The sequence below is a fragment of the Dromiciops gliroides genome, chromosome 3 (assembly GCF_019393635.1).
Source record: "Dromiciops gliroides isolate mDroGli1 chromosome 3, mDroGli1.pri, whole genome shotgun sequence".
Lineage (NCBI taxonomy): Eukaryota > Metazoa > Chordata > Mammalia > Microbiotheria > Microbiotheriidae > Dromiciops > Dromiciops gliroides.
Window position 1 is genome coordinate 371019711 of NC_057863.1, and position 14810 is coordinate 371034520.

At 34.0% G+C, this 14810-nt stretch overlaps 1 protein-coding gene across 1 annotated transcript in view; it reads left to right on the forward strand.

The window, feature by feature from the left end:
• Positions 1-14810, forward strand: part of LRP1B (LDL receptor related protein 1B) — a 2279180-nt gene that overhangs the window by 1864349 nt on the left and 400021 nt on the right. Inside the window, 6 exon segments of the mRNA XM_043994810.1 lie at positions 359-481; positions 2522-2641; positions 7974-8102; positions 9841-9963; positions 12019-12159; positions 13632-13819. Of these exon segments, the coding sequence (XP_043850745.1) occupies positions 359-481; positions 2522-2641; positions 7974-8102; positions 9841-9963; positions 12019-12159; positions 13632-13819 (824 nt within the window).

The window sequence follows — 14810 nt, forward strand, 5'->3', positions numbered from 1 at the left end:
TAAATACTTCAGCCATAGTCTAAAAATTCAGGATGTCAATTAGTGGAATAAACAGTTGTCAGTAGTATAAAGTTTCACTCCCCAAACCATTCATTGGCTCTTAAAAACATTTTTTCTTGCCATATAAAAGGGCATAAAAGAAGTCAACTCTTTCAATCTGTGACCCTAGAGACAATAATTTGATTTTCTTTTGCTTCACTTACTTTTGATTACTCTAACACAGCCTTTCCCATTCCCTACACCCAAACCCCAAATACAAAAGATAAGTAATAAGTAATACTTAGTTATCCTCTGACATTGAGAATACAGTTGGTTTTAAATGATTTAATTTGATACTGCATTCTGTATTTTACCACAGTTCAAAGCAAACCCAAATGTGAAGAGAATTATTTTGGTTGTCCTAGTGGAAGATGTATTTTGAACACTTGGATATGTGATGGACAGAAAGACTGTGAAGATGGAGTTGATGAATTCCATTGTGGTGAGCACTTCCCCCCCACCCAAGCCACAATTTATTTGTATCAAGTTTGTTATTTGTTGTTGCTGTTGTTGTTGGGTGATTATATATAGAAAAAATACAGTCATAAACTAGGTTATTTTCCCCATCACATAAAATCCTGGACTTTATGAAATCTAGGGAAATAAATGAAGCATTTTCTACTAGTAGGAAAACATGTATTCAATACCTTTGAATTTTTTAGAAGAAATAAAGTAGCCTCTGTAGAAAGTAGTAGAAAATGATTAAAAATGGATTTTTTTTATGAAATGTCAAACTCGCTTAAAAGTAAATGTCATCATGAAATGTGAAGGTATAGTCTGTTTGATTAAGAAGCTATATATCTTTATATTATAGCCAAGTTCCCAACAAGACTAAAAGAGAACTTTAAAAATAGATTATGTAGATTCATAATTCCTGAAAGAGAGCCATTAAATTGTTATATCTTTTTATTTATTTGTGTATCTGTGATTAAGTTTTAGCCTTACTCATTTTCAGCTACATTTTTCAGTAGTTGTAGATGTATAGTGGAGACAGCTTAGGTTTATGTGTCAGGTCTTCACAAGGGTTTACCAGTTCATTATTTCATTTATCAAGATCAATATTTAAGCACTCAAAGGATCTATAATTTTGTTGGTGTGGGTAGTTGTGCCACTGGTGCAGATCACAATCATATTATACCTTGATAATTTTTTCTGAGAATATACATGCCTTGAAAATTTAATATTTTATTCCCACCCTGGTGGCAAGTCCCTCTGATTTTAGCTAAGGCTATTATTCCTCAGATAACAGAAATAAAGTCCATAATTGTTGTTGTTGCTGATCAGCCATCTCCAACTCTTTGGGACCATCTGGGTTTTTTTTTTTTTTGGCAAAGATACTGGAGTAATTTGCCATTTCTTTCTTCAATTATTAGATGCACATTAAAGGGTTTTTTTTTTCTTGCTAGGTAGGACATTCCAGAGCTTGTGCTTTTCAAAGCCAAGGTCATGTTCCTTGGTATTAACTCCCATTGTGGAGGATGAAGTTGTTGGAACTTCAGAGATGCATGACTCTGAGCAGGTTACCCTTGGATGTTAGGTTAAAAGGGAGAATGGTAGGTCATTAAAAGAGAAAATGGATCAAGGAGAGGACAATGAAAGAACCTGGCCCTTGGGACTTAGATAACAAAACCACATCTGTGAACTTCTTTTGAGAATTAACCTTTCAAGACCTAACATTGAGAAGGGAGAAGAGATAATAAAGATAGTTGAATTTAAAAAAGCAAATTAGTAAAAGGGGTATTACAAATTGATGTCATTGAAATTAATAGAATAGACAAGAATTGGAAGACAGGGAGGATTTTGAAAATCCTTTCTTCTGAGCCAAGAAAGAGAAAAGCAAAACAAAGGGAAAAGAAAATAGCTGTAAAAATAAACTCAAGGAATTTGGGATTGGACAGGGTAATGGAAAGGGGAGTATTAAGTGAGAGGGAATGGCATGTAATGCAAGAGAGTTGAGATGAAAAGCAACTGAAAAAGTACCATTAACAACACTTTATTGCAATTCACAATGGAAGAATAGCATTGCTAGTAGTGGAAGGCAGAGTCTTTGTGGTTGGATGGTTTATCTCATTGATGTCAGAGATAAATAGGAAAAATGCATTATGTTTAATGTCATGATAAAAATTGTTTTAAAACTAGTTAACTATATCTATAACAATTGGCATAGCATTTTAAGTTATTAAAGGAAAAAACTGGGAAAATCCCATAGAGATATTGATAGAAATAAATTAATGAAGGAAGGAAATGAGTATTATTTTAAGTATTATGTGCCAGGTAATGTGCTAAATACTTTATAAATATTATCTCATTTCATCCTCATTAAAACCCTATGAGATGGGTATAGTACAATACACATATTATAACTGAGCTACTGAGACAGATAGAAGTTAAATGACTTGCCCAGGATCGCACAGCTAATAAGTGACTGACTCCAGATTTATTTTTTAAAAATAGTTTTCAAGGAGTGATTGATGTCTTCTAGATTCCTCTTGCTCTTGGAACCAGTTTCCTTGCTCTTCACAAAAATGTATCTCTAAGCAATGGATTTGTGATGGGGAAGATGACTGTGGAGATGGATTAGATGAAAGTGATTCAATCTGTGGTAAGCTATAATATCAATATTGTTTAATTATTTTGAGGAGGAGTAAGGAAATAACTTAGCATCTGACATTTAGAAGTGGAGGAAATAGGATTGAAGATACAAACGTGTCTTTAAAAAAAAGACATATATTTGCACATTTTAAACTTAAATTAGCCCATTTGCCATAATTAAAAGATTTAAATCAAGAATTTAGAGTTGGAATGGCCATTAGATATAATGTAGTCCAATCATATAATTTTATAAAGGAGTGACTGGGGCCTAAAAAAAAAAAATAAAAGTGATTTTGCCCAACATCAAAGAGGTCTTAAGTAACAGATTCAAACCCAGGATTTTGTTACTCTAAGGCATTTTCCCCCTACCACACAAACCTGCTAAATGAATTTACTTAGATTTCTTTCTTTCTTTCACTTTGCCCACCCATGGTTTTATCAGCACAAGTATTCTCTCTAGCTAAAAAGATTGCAACCCCCTATACCTCCTCATCCTAGTTTTTTTATTCTCACTATGTGACCAGCCTATATGTTTATCCGTGTCCTTGATGTGTTTTATGTCTTTCTCATGTGTAATTTTTTGATGGTACCATAATACAGTTGGTTTGAAATCTCTATGATTCTTTCTGTTGTCCCTTAAATAATTGATGGCTTTAATTATTCTGAAATGACAATGTTCCAAAATTTATAGTTACATAGAATTCTGGGAGAATATTGTTTAAAAGTGAGGCTTTAGGGGCAGCTAGATGGCGCAGTGGATAGAGCACTGGCCCTGGAGTCAGGAGTACCTGAGTTCAAATCCGGCCTCAGACACTTATCGCTAACTAGCTGTGTGACCGTGGGCAAGTCACTTAACCCCAACTGCCTTACTAAAAATAAAAAAATTTTTAAAAAAGTGAGGCTTTAGCAACAGTGAACATTTTGGAATAATTAAAAGCATGGGAATAATTTCTTCAATATGATCTATCTTGAAAAAGAATTTCTATTCACTTGGGGTTGAAAGAACATTATTATTTGACTACAAGAGAATGATTTTCAGGTCTGAAAAAGGAAAACAAAATGGCAAGTTCCTAGCACAGTGACATATTACAGCTTCACAGCTGGGTCAAGCCTAGAAATTTATTGAATCCTAAAATCTCTTCATTAAGAAGTAGTGATTGGGCTATCTCATCTTCTATGCTAGGAAGAACTCCAGAGGAGAAAGGGGTGACAAGATGCAAATGACACAGTATCTTACCCTTCAGGTCTGGGCCGGCTCCATGGAGGTTAGGGTATAAGAGTAGTGAGTATTGTATGCTTTGCTTGGGGTAACTTCGCTCTGGGATAAACTGTCCCTAAGGATTATTACCCGAAGGTTCTCCATTCCCTGGGTTGAATTGGAACTGGTTCAGGGAAGTTGTCCTAGAACCAGGTTTTGCCACTGGATGTCATCTAATTCAGCATAACTGAAGAGGAATTCCTCAGGCTGGATCATATTGAAGTAACTGTGTCGTACTTTCAATTATGTCAAACTACCTATTTCTTGGGGATTTGGGGGGAAAGTAATCTTTTTTCAGTTCTTGCTGGCTCTGAGGATTTTTGATTTCCTTCCTAGTCGATTCTTGACCCATTTCATTATCTATTTCCTGCTTTACCTGCCCACGGTACAAGTCCTGATTGATTTAATGCTCTGCCTGTTCAGCTACAAGTGATAGTCTGAGAAGTATGTTTTTTCATCCACTATTCTTTTGTAGTGTGGATGGTTAGGAGGATCTTTTTTTTTTTTTCAGAATCGTGGATTTCACTGAGGAAATTATCTAGTAAACCAGATTAGTCTGAAGTCATATATAAACAGGAGTATTTGATGAACCTCATTTAAGAATTTTTTTTTTCTGTATCTCCTCCAGGGCATCATCAAAAACACTGGAAATATCTTTAAATATGTCTTATTATGTCATAAAATGTTGCTATTCAGCAGGTCATTGAGTAGTTATCTTTGCAGTCTTTCCTGTAAGGAAGTCTTGTATGATTTTGTTGTACACATGAGGGAAATCTTGATTGAAATGAGCTTTTAAGCCTGTATTTTCTTGTAGCAAATCAAATTTTTCCCTAAAATCAACAAGCACAGCAGGATCTTATAGTCTTTTCTCCTCCCTAGTCACTCATGACACACAAAAATATGTTCATCTGTAGTAAAATGACTATGGAAACCTTCCTGATACCTTCTCATATTTAGACTGAGAATACCCTTGATATGTGCATTGACTATTTTCATAATGATTTTATAGTGATGAGAAAGCAAAAACAGATAGATCAGTAGTCCTAATGTCTTTTTGGTAGCTTTCTGGGTTTTTATATATGACAAAAACATTGTATGTGGAACTTTCCATTTTATTGAAGGACTTTTTCATTCTTTTCTTTACAAAATTTTGAAAATTGATCCCTAGTCTCCTTTTAAAATGTTCCACCTTAAGCATGTTTCTTCTGAATGAATATGATAAGATCCAACAGAGGCGGCTGTAGTGCACTGGATAGAGACAAGAGTTTGACCTAAGAGGACCTGAGTTCAAATTCTAGCTCTGCCATTTACTTGGATGATCTTGGGCAAGACATTTAACTTGTCCAGGCCTCAGTTTCTTCATCTGTAAATATATAAATATAAATATAAATATATATATATATATATATATATATATATATATATATAAAACCTATATCAAATTACCTGCTGTCTTGGGGAGAGGGAAGGGAAGGGAGGGAGGGAGAAAAATCTGAAATTGGAAAGCTTGTATAAACAAAAGTTGAGAACTATCTTTACATGTAATGGGAAAAAAATAAAATACTTTATTAATTTAAAAAAATAAAATAAAATGGTAATCCCCCCAAAAATGATATAGTTGTATTAGATGATGACAGATGTTGTTTCCATCTTTATAACTATGAAACTATAACTCCCAGCTTCCTCTTAAATGATGTTAACAGTTCTTCACATGGTACTTGGGTACATAGGAAGAATTATACAATTTCATATTTGAATCAGTGATTTGGATAAAGGCCCAGATGTCATGATATACCATTTATAGATGAAACAAAGCTGTGAGTGTAGCAAACACACTAGAAGACAGGATCAGAATATAGAAAAGTCTCCTCTCCATAGACTAGATTTTCAGGTCAAATCTAATAGAAGAAAATTTAAGAAGGATAAAGATAAAGTCTTATTTTTGGGTTCCAAAATAAAATCAACTTTCAAAAATACAAGTGTATTTTTGTACTTTTGAGAAGTATAGAAGTGTATTGTATATATGTGTGCATGTGTGTAGATGGAGCTTTGAACAGACTGAAATCTCAATATGAGTCAGTAGCATGATATAGTGTGTCCCAAAAGCTTATCTTGGGTTGTATTGAGAAACACAGTGTCCAGATTTAGGGAGGTGATGTCTCTACCCTCTTTCCTTGTCAGGCTACACACATCTAGATAATTGTGTTCATTTCTAGGTGCTACATTTTTTTTGTGGGTCAATGAGGGTTAAGTGACTTACCCAGGGTCACACGGCTAGTAAGTGTCAAGTGTCTGAGACCAGATTTGATCTCAGGTCCTCCTGAATCCAGGGCCGGTGCTTTATCCATTGTGCCACCTAGCCGCCCCCCAATACAACAGGTGCTACATTTTAGAAAGGACATTGATAAGACATTAAGATACAATAAGCAGAGGACTTGGAGTCAAGAAGATTCAGGTGCAGATTCCATTTCTGACTTCTTAGCTATGCGATGCTGGACAAATCATATAACTTCTCTCAGCCTCAGTTTCTTTATTTCTAAAAGAGGGAAAATAATGGTACCTACCTGACAGAGCTGTGAAGATCAAATGGAATCATTTATGTGAGAATAAAGTTGTATATAAATGTTATCTACTGGTATTAGTATCATCATTATATGATGAAGAGTATTCACAGAAGGCTAATCAGAATGGTGAAGGTACACAGTATTTTTCCATATTGGAACTGATTGAAAGAACTAGGGATTTTTAATAAAAGAAGTACTTAAAAGGCTGTGATATGAAAGAGTCATTAGATTTCTTCTTCCTTATTTAGTATTTGATGTCAGATGAGTTGTATGCTTTTGTGAAATCCATAAGAACTATTTGAGTTCTGGGGCAGCTAGGTGGCCTAGTGGATAAAGCACCAGCCCTTGATTCAGGAGGACCCAAGTTCAAATCTAGCCTCACACACTAGACATTTACTGGCTTTGTGACCCTGGGCAAATCACTTAGCCCTCATTGCCCCACCAAAAAAAAAAAAAAGAACTACTTGAGTTCTGTGGATGATTAAGAAGCAGAAGAAATCTCATGAAACTCTTTTTGTTAGTACATATTGGATAAATAAATACTGATATGCAGTAGATAAATCAATTCAAAATGGAAGTATTTAATTAAGACTTTAAAAATATACCTGAGGGGCAGCTAGGTAGCACAGTAGATAAAGCACTAGCCCTGGGTTCAGGAGGACCTGAGTTCAAATCTGGCCTCAGACACTCGACACTTACTAGCTGTGTGACCCTGGGCAAGTCACTTAACCCTCATTGCCCTGCAAATATATATATATACCTGAGGTGTATGCTGTATCAAGTAATTTTCACATTGTAGGTATTCATTTTCTTTAGTTCAACTGATTGGAAGGAAATTCTATATAATAGTTGGAGGGCAGAGCAAGAAATAAATCACAGATCTACTCAAATCCTACTGATTCCTAGTTTCAGTGATAGGAGAAAGCTGGTCTCAATTTAATTAATAATTTTTTTCTATCTTTTTTTCTCTCTTTTATGCTATTTTGAATAATTTCTAAATGTTATCTTTATAATTTTCATAAATGGTTCTTTCATTCTTAAAGTAAAAAAAAAAGTAAATTTAGCATAAGATTTTTGTGTATTTCAATCATTGTATAGATCACAATCTAGATTGAGATGGGGAAAAGGAAAATTAGAGTTACTGAAATTACTTCTCCATCCAGTCTGGGAAAAGATCATGGGGAAATTTAAAGTATAATAACAAGAAATTAAAGGAAAAGCATGTCTCATCACTTGGTACAGTATTCTTAATATGATATAAGTTCACCGGCAATGGTGACATCAATGGAAACATGTATGTTTGTATTTATGTATGTGTATATATAGGTATATGTGCATATATACTTCTTAATGTGTACATAGTACATATATAAACATATATATGTATGCATATACATATATAGATATATGTGAACATGCACACAGATTATTACTAGTACCTTAGCTTTCTTCTCCCCACAGAAAATACATTTTGTGTTAAATTTCCCAAATTCTTCTGACATTTCCATTGTGCATTTCAGGGGCTGTGACCTGTGCAGCTGATATGTTTAGCTGTTTAGGTTCCCATGCTTGTGTGCCTCAACACTGGCTTTGTGATGGTGAAAGGGATTGTCCAAATGGAAGTGATGAACTCTCAACAGCTGGCTGTGGTAAGTTCTAAATTTTGCTCAGTGAAAAAGAACCCTAAGATTTCCTGTGCTTATCTTCCTTTATTGTATCATTTCACTACTCCTGGATCAATGGGTATTATAACAAATAATCAGAAGGGACATTATTATTATTGCAGTGTTATAACACTGGTCTGAAAAATCTTTGTTGTGAGCTTTGGAATTTTTCTTTCTTTACACAAAAATTATGAATAACACTGGTTTTAACAATGTTTTTGTATTTTAGATTTCATTTTACTTCAATAACCTCATCAGTATTGGTATTTCTCCATCATTATGTATCTCTGTCTATACACATTTCCTCATCCCCAGTAATTATGGGCCATGAAATCCATGAAAAAACAAGTCATTTTCTTTGGAGGACCATGCTAATTTCAATTACTTTTTAAGCCCAAAGGAGAGAAATAAGATTGGGTTTTATTTTACCTGTTTTAGCTACTTCTTATCTTTAGCTGTCCTTATCTTGGATAACTTCTGATCAGAATATCATTAAACACATGCTATTCCTAGAGATGACTTAGTCATTTATCATCTAAAAATGGTGTAACCGATATAGCACAAGGATTCCATGAGGATCCAATCAACACTTATAGGAATTCAACAGTGTATTTTATTTCTGTACCTCAGTCATCTTGGAGAATTTTCAGGGAATTACTTAATAGTTGTATTAATTATAATATTAAAAATGTTCCTTCCATGATCCATCAGCATTTTTAAAATGATCTTTGAATGATTGGTTGCAAGTTCATGTAAGGGATGCTGGTAGGACTTATCAGCTTAGCAAAAACAATTGTACACGGAATATGGTTTCCTTAAAGGATTAAAGTAATTTAAACCAATTCTCATTCTTATATCCTGTCTTTACAAATCCACTTGAGGCCATCACTATTTTTCAGAGAAGGTGTATACCTTGTATGCAGGTGTACATGTGTATGGGAATGTGTGTTTGTATGTATGTGTGTAGAGAAAAGAAAGGAAGTGAACAACTTGAGATCACATGTATGTATGCTGCTGTGATGATATTGTTCTAGGATCATTTATTCTCAACTTGAAACTGATCCATGTGGCTTTAAAGGTTAATGGTGCCACTGAGGGCTGCATATTAACTAATCGTGCATGTACTCAGGGAGCCAGATGGTGCCCTAAAGAATTCCTTTGTAGTGAATTGTACACTTTAAGAGGCAAATTAACTCTTTTGAGCCACTGGGGTCCCATTTTGTAAACTCTACTGTGATATATTAAATGATACTCCAGGGACTTGGAAGAGTTAATGCCAAATAAGACACTGGTGTCTGAATTTTTTTTTTAAAAAGGCTCTGAGTTAGAAGTGGAGTGATTAACTTGAGTTTCATAAGCCTTCATTAAGTTTAGAGGTTTTAGGCAGAAAAAGAATTAATCTTCATTTTCCTCAGAGGCCCTCATTTGTAACGGGCTTTGCAGTACCATTCACACATTGATCTAGACAAAATTTCATATTTGATATAGAGCCCATGTTAACAGTAATTTCCTTGATTGTTGTTGTTTCTATCCCTTCACCCTTCCTAGGGTTTTCACTCATTTAACACATTGTCAATTGAATCAAATTCTCCCAAATAATTATGAATTAAAAGATTGTACATAACATATATAATTTAGAGAAATGATTTTTTTTACACAGAAAGTAAATAATGAGTTATTAGGTTTTTTCCTAATTTTGATCCCCTGATTCTTTTTTTTGCAGCTCCCAATAACACTTGTGATGAAAATGCTTTCATGTGCCATAATAAAGTCTGTGTGCCCAAGCAGTTTGTTTGTGACCATGATGATGACTGTGGAGATGGATCTGATGAGTCACTGGAATGTGGCAAGTATAAATAACTGTAGTTCCCAGCTAAGAAACTCTCCATTTAAGTAAAGATTCTTTTCAAAGATGTGATGGGACTGGATTCAAAACCAAACAAAACAAAACACTAAGGGTCCAAAGTAAAAAAAAAAAAAATCCATGTCATCTTATTATAGCAGTGTACAGCTAGGTTCTAGGAGAAGAGCAAATTCTTAGAGAAAACTCAACCCATTTTCTTTGTTCTTATGAAAGGCAAATGCTTGTTTGATTTCCATCACTAAATTGTGTGTTGTGTATGTATGCATATGTGTGCTCATGCATGACCAAACCACTCATGATGGAGGGAAAAGAAAGGGTCTACTTTGACTCTTCAATATGCTGAAATGAACCACACCAACTAAATCTTAATTTTCATTTAGCTTATTCATGTAATGTCTACCAAAGTCTTACTCTCATGCTTCAGAGTGAAATAGAGATGTCCATGAAAATATTTATGATTATGAGAAAAAAACATAAATTGTGCCTGGTCCTAGCAAGTTGTATAGCCTTGAGCACGATATTAGCAAAGGACTATTATGGTTATCCCAGAGGATCAGACTAGCTAACTCGGGAAACACTCATTACCAAAAGGCTGACTGCCAGGTGCTAATTTACTTTGACTATAGCAATTTCTGAAAGATATCTACTGAGGCAGAGAACGGTTGCAGTCTTCACTGGTGTAGGAAATGCAACCAAAATCCTAGGGAAGAAATTCTGCCTAATCCCATTAAGTTCAATAATTAATTTGACTGATTGCATAATATACATATATTTATATGCATATGTATATATTTACATATTAAAATATATTAAAACCATTTATATAATTATAGTGTGTATATAGCTTTGTCCTACATTAAATTCATTCTCAAATGTCTTTGTAAAAAATTATTCAAGATAAAATCTTGTATCTCACTGATATTAAAGCATAAATTGCTAATTGTACATGTAAGAAAATAGAAACATGGATATACAATTTAAAATGTGTTGGATATGAATATGCTATCATGAGCCAAAGGAATTTCTTCTCCTTATAGAGCTGATGCCTTATGGGACTCTCTCAAAAATGAGTAGGGTAGCTTAATGCTTAGACCATCTTATGATTCCCTTTTAGTTCTTTTTCCAGAACAGAACTCAGTTGAATATTATGAGTTTTATTAAAACAAAATTTTAACCTGCTATGCCATCATTCTAGATAGAGAAAGATGAAGATTTACAAAGCTCCCCAAATAAATGTCAGTAGCCAATTGTCATCTAAAAGATTTCCTAATATGATTGATACATATTCCTACAAAATTAAAAACAAACATTGATCAAGACTTATTTAAAGAATATATGTGTATATACACATATACTTTCTTGCATGTGCACACAAATGAATAAATCAATGTTTACTCTTTGAGTCTAAAAAATAGCTCTAAATTGCTTGCTTTTGGTAAAAGGAGATTTCTTCCTTGTTTATACTAATGGATCTATAAACCTGGATGTGATTTCCTTAATGATTTTGCCATGGTTAGTAGCAATGTTGCTCCAATTTGAATATTACTTAGAGGTTAAAAAAAAGTCATTATAGCTTGTGAGTCTGATCATTTTAACTGCTTATCAGTACATGCATTTGCAGTGTTGGTAACACATTTATGGCACTATGTGAAAACAAGATTAATCTTGGAAACCTGTATAATGGCATCCACATTGAATTTCTCCACACCAATGAAGGGATGTGTTTACACAGATAATAGAAAACTAGGTATTTCTCAACTGATTGGGTTACATCCCTGGCTCCTTATCACCTGTTCAACATATTACAGGAAATAAAATTTTGCAGGTTTACCAGCTGGCTTTTGGCATATCCTCTCATAGCCATTTTCCCTGCTTGAAGAATACAGTATCCGAACCCAGAAGGGAAAAGACAATAGCTCACCTAACACACACAATTAATACACACAGTTAATTAAGTGTTGACTGTAAAGAATGGTTATATTTGTAATGAATATTTGTTCTATGGAGCATTAAAAATTGTTACTGCTTTGTCTCTAGGATATCGTCAATGTAGTCCTGAGGAATTCAGCTGTGCTGATGGGAGATGTCTTTTAAATTCTCAGTGGCAGTGTGATGGAGATTTTGATTGCCCTGACCACTCTGATGAAGCGCCATTAAATGCAAAGTGCAAAAGTGCAGGTTCAGAATATATTTATACCATATATAGTTTTTGAGTGTTTTCTTTTAAAAAAAATAGGTTTATTATTTATTTATAAAATATCATTTAAAAAATTGAGTTCTGAATTTTATCTCTCCTACCTGCCCCTCCCCACTCATTGAGAAGGTGAGCCATGTAATATCAGTTATATATATGAAGTCATGCAAAACATATTTCCCTATTAGCGATGTTGCAAAAAAGCAAGAAAAATCAAGTAAAAATTATGCTTCATTCTGTACTCAGACTTGTTTTTATTCTCCCACTGAAAGTAGATAGCATTTTCCGTCAAAAGTTCTTCAGACTATACCACGTGTGTTTTTGAAAAGTTTTGTTTTCACAGAGTAAATTTGCTATTAACATCTGTATATGGCATAGTTATAAGAAGTCCCAATCAGGTACTAGTAGGAAAAATTTAAGCATGTCTAACTTAGCAAATAGGTAGTTTAGAGGAAATAACCTAGCTTGCTCAAGGCTAAAAATCTTTATTAACCCAAATTATTTGTATATTTAATCTCAAAATGGCTTTCCTGTGTGTCTGTTTGAAGGCAATGAACCATGAAAGAAGTTATGAGTTACATAGAAGGAATGAATATACAGTTATTTTTTAAAAGCAAAGCAAAATTAATTATATAACTTCTAAAGAGAATATGATTCTTTCTAGAGGAAGTTGTGTATTTATTGCAAAAAGTCCAGCAAACTTCTGTGAAAAATGTCATTTAAAATGATTAAGGCACACACAAATATGTGTGTGTCTCTGTAGATGTCTTATCTATATCTGTCACTTCTTGAACACTTTGCTGGTCTTAAAGAACACAACACATCCACATATTCTAAGTTTACCCATAATATTAGTTTACATGTAAATGTCATTTCTTTTGATATGTATAACATTCCAACTGCTAGAATCATAAAAGTTACAAATGGCTCCAAAACCCAACATTTTTTCCCCAGTTATATTTGAAATTGCTATTGGTCACCAAAATTTCCTCCTTTCCCCTTGACTTAAAAATCTCAATGTTATATTTCTAGATAAGGAAAAGAATTCAAGATTATCTACCTATTTCAGGTACTTAGTTTGTCAGGACATACTATTTCTCAGAGACCTATGACTCGAGGGAAATGTCAGGCTAGCTTCATGTTTTTGAATTCATTCTTTACATTATAGATCAAAGCAACATTTTCCCATTGGTTTTTGCTATAGAGATTTTATTTGGAGTCTCCATTTTCAAGTTAAAACTTATTTAATGTATCAGAAGTGTTCTGCACACAAGTATGATGTGTCCTTGGATTGTTATGTCCCTTAAAAATATAACATCTAGTAGAAAGTATCCTACATATTTTACTATAACTGTGACAGATAAGTTATTATAGTGATATATGTTTTATGAATAGTTGTAATACAAAGCCATGGCTTGCTCTTTATGTTCCATTTGTTTTTTTTTTCTTTTTCCAGAACAGTCATGCAACAGTTCATTTTTTATGTGTAAAAATGGTAGATGCATTCCCAGTGGAGGTCTTTGTGACAATAAGGATGACTGTGGTGATGGCTCAGATGAGAGAAACTGCCATATAAATGAATGTTTGAGTAAGAAAATTAGTGGCTGTTCTCAAGATTGTCAGGATCTTCCAGTTGGGTACAAGGTGAGTAGCCATAAAATAAAGCATATTACATAATGAGTTCTAAATTAATTGAGAAAATTCAAACTATTTAATCCTGAAGATAACTGTAGCACTTTGTTCAGGGGCAGTGATATCATAAGATCTTTTATTACATTGACTGTGGCATGCCACCAAACTCTAGGATTTCTGTTTTCTTAAAATGGTAGAAAATGAGTGGTGGGAAGCTGAAATAGAACAGATCGGGAATTCTTAAAACTGAAAATGAGCTGAGGCTGGCAAAAATGCTAATCCTGCAGAAAGAGGGATTCTTTTTTTGTTTATTTTCTTTTGCAGAAGTACAGGGGAACAGAGATGTGAGAGGGTGATGGGTGGGGTACATTGTCCCTTTTGTTAGGAAATAAAAAGGCAAAACTATTTAACAAGCATCTTGCTTCCAACTTTTCTTTCAAAGTAAAAAGAGGAGGATTAATATTGTTGAGAGGGAACTGAAATCTAATACAAGAAAGAAGTTCATGAAAGAAGATGTAGATGCTTTGAAGATTTAGTTACTTAGAAATTAATTATATCCTAAGAACTTGTACAAGTGGGAGTGGAAATGTCATTCACCTTTGAGACCATGTAAAATAGGAGAGATAAAAGGTAACAGTGGGTTTAATATAGAGAGACAGGGGCAGCTAGGTGGCACAGTGGATAAAACACCGACAGTGGATTCAGGAGGACCTGAGTTCAAATCCGGCCTCAGACACTTGACACTTACTAGCTGTGTGACCCTGGGCAAGTCATTTATCCCCAACCACCTCACCAAAAAAAAAAAAAAAAGACATAATTTTGGAAAATTTTTAGATATTTCAATTACTATTTCAAACTCAACTTTGGTCTGAGCAAGAATTGGAAAAATCCAGGTAAGGAAATAATCGCTTACATATTATTTAGGATCAGATCTTAAAAGTGGAAAGGAATCTCAGGTCATACCCCTCCCCTCAGTTCACAAATGAGGAAAATGAGTCTCAGA